At 33.9% G+C, this 7366-nt stretch overlaps 1 protein-coding gene across 1 annotated transcript in view; it reads right to left on the bottom strand.

Moving 5' to 3' along the window:
* Positions 1-2032: 2032 nt before the first annotated feature.
* LOC137627138 (uncharacterized) overlaps positions 2033-7366 on the bottom strand; it is a 428038-nt gene continuing 422704 nt past the window's right edge. The window contains exons 2-6 of the mRNA XM_068358220.1: positions 5825-7366; positions 5010-5152; positions 3841-3994; positions 3084-3293; positions 2033-2333 (exon numbers count right to left, since the gene is read on the bottom strand). The exon at positions 5825-7366 is cut by the window's right edge and continues 930 nt beyond it. Of these exons, the coding sequence (XP_068214321.1) occupies positions 2264-2333; positions 3084-3293; positions 3841-3994; positions 5010-5152; positions 5825-7366 (2119 nt within the window). The 3' untranslated portion in view covers positions 2033-2263. The remainder of the gene's footprint in view (positions 2334-3083; positions 3294-3840; positions 3995-5009; positions 5153-5824) is intronic.

Below are 7366 nucleotides of genomic sequence, written 5' to 3'. Positions count from 1 at the left end.
ACAAAACTATTAACTGCCTCTTGCTTAAGGATCAATGCTAAATTTATTAAATAAACACAATACTTTTATATTATTATGTATATTTACCTTTAGCTATTGTTATCTAAAAATGATAATGAATTGTTTGAAAACCCAGAAACAATGTTTACTTGTCCTTGTGAAAAGTAATTAATTAAAGACAAAACAGAAAAAGAACCACAATCTGCAATTATTGTAGACATTTGGTCATAATTACACCCGTGTTTCTCCCTCTCATTCTTTCTGACTGTATGCATGAGAACGGGAGAGAATCACCCGATGTATTCTACTTTTGCCTGTTTCACGCGGAAATAAATAAAGATAATTTTAACATAATCAAATTTGATATTCCTTTTTGTAAAAGAAATAAAAGTTCTAGAATGTGAGAAGATTCATATTAAGTCTAATCGTACAAATTCCTTTCGAGATTTATATTCAATATGAATATAAGTAATGAATGTTGACGTTACTCTTCTCAAGAAATGTATTTGAAATATTAACTCGAAATATTACTTTTTCTGTTTATTTCATTAGGAGTAGTAACTGCAAATCTTACTCTTTTCATTCAATTCCTCAAAAGTAGTAAATCCTTATCATATCCATTTCATATAATTCATTAAAAGAATAAGTTAAAATTCTTACCTTGAAAACCCTACATCATCCTATTTTTCTCTTCTCCAATGTCCTTCAGCTCTGTGTTCCTTCTCTTCTGATCAGATGTTGACTCAATGGGTCTGACAGACGCTGTTCTAACATATCAGCTTTTCTTAGGTCCAGCAGATGACGTTGACCAATCTCCCTGTGCACCAGTCAGTCAGTCAGTCAGTCAGTCTTTTGTTCTACCAGTTCATCTGATCTGCAATTGAAAATAGCATCAATATATGAGGGGATATTACAAAGTTTAAGTGTTTTACAAAAGACAGAATCTCTGCAATAAACAGCTCAGTTTGATGTTCCTTTACTTTGATCATTAAATGGAGAAATAAATTGATTAACTATAATGATATTATTCTTGAGCAGCAAAGCATATCCATTTTAGTATATAAGTTCATAAAAATAGACTTATTTCTGATAAGTTTACTTTGATGTTACAAATAACCATATATAGAAAAAGACATTTCACAAAGAACTTACCTTTCGGACTGGTATTGAGATATTTTTTTTTTTTTTTTTATTGCCTGGTGTTGTCCCTTTGAAAGACTTTGTAAGGATATTATCTTTGTTCACCTCCCAGGAGAGAGAGAGAGAGAGAGAGAGAGAGAGAGAGAGAGAGAGAGAGAGAGAGAGAGAGAGACTTTTTCCTTAAGAGCTTTTGCTCTACGTACTTGAAAATTTTCTTGGAACAGATTCCGTCCAGAACTTTGAGACAATATTAGGGAAATATCATATGACATTATCAATGTAGATTAGTATAAAATGAAAAAAAATTGAAAGGTGATGGAAACACAACTTTTGTCATTCAATGATTTATTCATGATGAGCTCCACTATTACATATTACCTACCATTAGCTCAACCAACTCTGTCAAGATCAACTTAAATAGATTTTGTTTTCATGAATAGATAATAGACAATGTTTAGAGTGAAAATCAGCACATTAAGGTATTGCAATATTTTGATAAGAATATATAATGATATAAGTCAAACACTACTTTGGTAATTAAAAATATTAATTGTATATGAATGATAACAAAAAAGAAAAGTTTTGAAAATAGATATAAGCGAAGAGAACAAACAGTAGAATGAACATAATAAAAGTTTCCAAAAACAATAGATTTCTCTGAAAAGATTTAATTGTTCCCTAACAATTAAATATATATATATATATATATATATATATATATATATATATATATATATATATATATGTATATATATATATATATATATATATATATATATATATATATATATATATATATATATATATATATATATATGTATATATATATATATATATATATATATATATATATATATATATATATATATATATATATATATATAAATCCCATTCCAATCAAGAAATGACCTCAAAATTATCTAAAAGTTATCTAATCATTATAAGAAGTTGGTTAAACCTGAATCATTTAGTGACAGATTATGAATTAGAATTTGGTGATTAACATTTCGAGACATTTGTTTCACAACTATAGGGTCAGATGATATTGGACTTCTTCATTTTCTTTTTAGTTGACGCCCCACGGATCGCCAGTCGTCTTCATTGCTGTATGACTCTTGTTAATTCAATACTGCTCCAGAGATCTAATCAAACTTATTCGACTCAATATACGGAACATCTGTGCATCAGTCCTCCTACCGAGCAAAGAAGAAAACACCATTATGAAATAGACTTTGGTTGTCTGCAATGACTCAGCAAAAAAAGCTAACTAAATATGGCATAGGATATGATGAGGAAATCTTTATTCTAAAGAGAAATAAATAATAATGAAAGTGAAAGAAAGGAGTATGATGAATATGTTGAGAATTGAAGGAAGTGAGTAAAGAATTGGAGGGAACCATATATATTGATATTCAAACAAACATAATCAGATATTCTAATCAAATGATAATGAGCAGAATAATAAGAAAAAGTGAGGAAAATAATGAGGTGGAAATTGCTCTACACATCAACACCTCTCTATCATCCACACAACGACATTCTCTGGAAATGTCTCTGTTTCGATTAATGAAGATACAAAGGAATATCAAGTGATCGAATGAGGAAAAGAAAAAACTATTAAGAAACAAATCATAGACCAAAACCAAAAGAAAAATAGTTTTGAAACTTGGCTTCTAATGAATACAGATTAGTTATCTAGGCTCATCACCTGCTGAGAGAGAGAGAGAGAGAGAGAGATGATGCCTAAATAGCGTGATGACCATTAACAATTAGACCTATGATATAAAAAGAATTACCGGATTTTATAGAATAAACCAGTTTTTTAGGCCCATGGTCTGCTTAAAGAGAGAGAGAGAGAGAGAGAGAGAGAGAGAGAGAGAGAGAGAGAGAGAAATCGTACAATACAGATGAAGAAGGAAAAGAAAAAGAAGAAGCAAACTCACCATCTAACACCATCTCGACATCCGGTGGATTCCTCTGCCTTAAGACGCATCTCTCTAAGTAAGGCTTCGTCATCTGGTCGTTCATCTTCTGGGAAACAGATGATGTCTCTCACCCTGACTCCCTTCAAGGAGTTCATCATTGGGAGGAGGAAATCCCGAGGACTCCTCCTCTCCTTGGAACACCGAGGAAAGCAGAGTGAAGAGAAGGATCTGTTGGGAAGAAGAAGAAGGATAAGAAAAAAAATCTTATGAAATGAAAGGAAAGGAAAAGAAGAAGAAAGGAAATGATGTCTACCATATTATTAATTATTGTTTTATTGACATCTGGTTTTGTTAAGATGAACAAGTGCATTCAGACACACAAACACACACACACACACACACACACACACAGACACACACACACGCCTTCACGTACACAGTATTGCAATTCATTTTTAATGATCCCAAATAGGATATGAATTGAAAATAGAAATAAACCTTCAAGTAACATTTGAAAAGTGTACAAATTGATAAACTTATTTCTATTTCTATAATAATTAATAATTGACTATTTCTATTAATAGGCCTATGAGATTTTTCTTTCTCCAAATCTGATGTGGATTCAAATTCTTATTTCAAATCAAATTTTCTGTTCAACAAATTAATATGATAATCATATCGTCTCTCTCTCTCTCTCTCTCTCTCTCTCTCTCTCTCTCTCTCTCTCTCTCTCTCTCTCTCTCTCTCTCTCTTTTAAGGAATGATGTCTCCTCACCTCCTTGCATCCTGTGGTTGCAATGCCCGAAGGATGTCCCCAACCTTCTCGATGTCTTCTCCCTGGACATTGCTGACCAAGACAAATGAATCCTCCTTCAAGAAAGGAACTGGGTGACTGACGCTGCTGACATCCTTGACACTAAAGTGAATCCCTGGAAAAGGAAAAAGTCTTAAGGAAGAAGAAAAAGAAGAAGAAGAAGAAAAACAACAACAACAACCACTTTGAGGACAATGAAAATCACAACCAAACATTTCGTAAGATTTTAAAGGAAAAGACCAAATGGGAATAATGATAACTGAAACAACGAATTTAGAGACGAAATTACTAAAGTTAGAAGCTATGGGTTTGCGTTGATGTGTGCGTGCGAGTTAATCTGTGTGTGTGCGTGAGTCAATGAGTGTGTGCGTGCGTGAGTCAATGTCCTTGTGTGCGTTAGTTAATGTGTGTGTGAATCAATGTGTGTGCACGCGAGCATTGTAGTTTTTATTATGTAATGGGATGACATCAGTCTCCTCATGATACACTCGCATAGAGCGCTGTGTAAAGAAACACAGCCAATGAGAACTCAGTTTTATTGGACTATCGCAATATTATTGGTCGAGATAATACTTTTCACGTCCCTTTCGGTGATTGATTCTTGAGATCAAATGACTCCGCCCATATTTTTGTATAGAACCAATCAGCGCAGAAAGGAGGCGGAGTCAGGAGTAGCCTTGAGAGACTATCACTGTTCCCGAGTTTCCACTTCATTACTATCATGATCATCACTATTCATTACTGTCACCATCATTAATATCATTATTTGTGAAATCAATAGTGACTATAGTGATGTAGTAATGTCACCTTTAAACTGAATCATTTCCTTTTTATATAAGAAAGGAAATAAATGAAAACCGCATCGAAAGCTTTAAATTATTTCAAATCAGATGAAAACAATATTGTCCTATTTAAAAGAAAAGAAATTAATTGAGCCTTGAATATAAAGTTCTAAATTTATACAGCAATAATGATAATAATAATGATACTTACAATAATAGAAATAATGATAAAAACGATATTAACAGAACGAATGACAGGAATGGGATAAGGAGAAGAAGGCGAGATATTATAAAGTCCCTCAAAGGAAAGGAAGACAGATATTCTGTCGTCCTTCATTTATAACTCACCTAAACGTTCAATCTCTTTTGTCTCTTGCAAAGATCGACAGAAGGCGTCGAGGCTGACTTGGTCCGGAAGCCTCACCCAGAGACGCTTCACATTTGGAGGGATTTGAAACGTTGGGTTCCAGATGCCTCTGTATTTCTCACAACTGTTCCAAAGAGAAGAAAAGAAAGAAATAATTATTAGATTCGATCGGGAATTTTATTAAGTGGAATGATGATGATGATTAAGATGATTAAGGAGACGATGACGATGATAATGATGATGATAATGATGATGATGATGATAATATGAATGAAAAGTAAAAAGGAATAATTTGGTGGAATATTGAAATTTATATCATCTATAAATGAGAAGGAAAGTAAATTTGAGACTTTTTTTTATAATGAATCTAATGATGACCGTGATGATGATGATGATGATGATGATGATAATGATACTGGTAATATAAAGGATATAGACTATGATATTCAAGTTGAGGATTGTGGCAAAGTCTGTAGCTTGATTATTCATGTCTGTCTTCATTTCTCTTTAAAAGTAGGCTTTATATATATATATATATATATATATATATATATATATGTGTGTGTGTGTGTGTGTGTGTGTGTATAAGTATATATATATATATATATATATATATATATATATATATATATATATATATATATATATATATGTGTGTGTGTGTGTGTGTGTGTGTGTGTATTTGTGTTTTTATGTATCACTATCTTTTTCATAAAGATATTGGATGATATTAGTTAAGAAGTAGGCTGATATTCAGAATAACTGTCAGAAAAGCAAAGGAAAAGGCAAAACTTACCCTTTGCTGAGTAGACTTTTGATTGACTCTGTTTCCTCTGCGTTAATAGACGTAAATTCTCTAAAGCTGCGCTGAAGCAATATTCCTCTTGGGTAAACCTGGTGTCGCAAGAGATGTTTGGTTAGTACCTCGAAGCCCGAGATACTTTCTTCGAGGTCAATAAAAATTCTAATTTCATGTCTGTTTGGGAGAGGAGGATCAGTGGCTGCAAGGAGGGCGATGTAAGACTCGAATGATGAGTCAGTGATTAAAGTGTTGTCATCAATCAAGCAAAACCTCTGCGCTATCCAGCGTGACATTTCGTCATTGCACTTTATGTTGTGCATGACTTTCAGGAAGGAGTCTTTGTCCTTCAATCCTGACTCCTCCAGGAGTTCCAGGGTCTCAATCTTGGTTGCCAGTGGCACCTCCACTTCCCCCACGTGGAAAATGCTTAGTGTCTGGATAAGTAGGTTTTGATACTTTTCCAGAGAGTCAGGGAGAGAGCCCCCATGCAGCTCTTTCACAAAGTCTGTCACTGATGTAGTTCTCGTTGACTTAAGAAGAGCAAGCATTTTTAATTGGATTTGTAATGGGATGCTGGTTTGAGATAATTCATCACTCCACTTCTGTATTGCCAATGGATCCACATCTGGGCTGGTCATTTGTTTATAGATGTTGTAACCTCCCAGGAACTCCATGAAACCCTTATGAGGGAAAGTGTAATAGGAGTTGTTGAAGGAGGTGACTTTCTTTAGGAAGGCTCCAGCCAGCTCTTCTATTGGTAATCCCAAACGAAGACATAGATCAGTCAATCTTTGATAGACCGATTGGGGAAGATTTATAAAATCATCTTTCAATCCTTTGAGAGATTCCAAAGAAAGTTCATCAAGAAATATATTTATTTTGTGTCGCAAGACACTTAATTCTAAGTCACACGTAGATGGGTTCCTCTGCAAACGCTCCTCTAATTTGGAGATGATTAGAAGGAAAATATGCCAGTAGAGCTCAGCCTCAGTTGTGATTCTGTTTACATCATCTGGTTTGAACATCCAAAGAATTGTCAGGAGACAGAGATTATAGGCAACTTCCCACACGATGCTAATTTTGTGTTCAGTTCTCCTAAGGAATTCTAATAGTTTATCTAGCTCTTGTAAAACTGGGGAATCTTTGGGTAGACTCAAGAAGTATTTGGTTACAAACTCTTCTCTTTTTTTGGCTTTAATTCCTACAAGCCGAAGATGAACAGCATTCAAAGCCCTGGATTCGAAATGAGCATTCAGTTTCTCTTCAGCTTCAGGTCTGGTGGTAACGAAAACAGTTAATTGGCTATAGAGTTTGTTTAAAGAAAGAATATGGTTGAAAAGGCCAGATGAACTCTTATTGAGCTCATCGTAGCCATCCAAGATGACCAGAGTTTTTTGTCCTAAGACAGATTTAACAAGGTCTCCATCCTTGAATGAGCGATGAACTTCTTCTCCCAAAAAGCATTCAATAAGCCTATCAAATGTATTAATAATATCTCTTAATTCTGCATAAAAGAGAAGATGAAAGGAGCTGAGG

This window comes from Palaemon carinicauda, chromosome 34 (genome assembly GCF_036898095.1).
Source record: "Palaemon carinicauda isolate YSFRI2023 chromosome 34, ASM3689809v2, whole genome shotgun sequence".
NCBI lineage: Eukaryota > Metazoa > Arthropoda > Malacostraca > Decapoda > Palaemonidae > Palaemon > Palaemon carinicauda.
The sequence above is the reverse complement of the archived record's forward strand: the minus strand, read 5'-3'. Positions and strand labels throughout refer to the sequence as shown.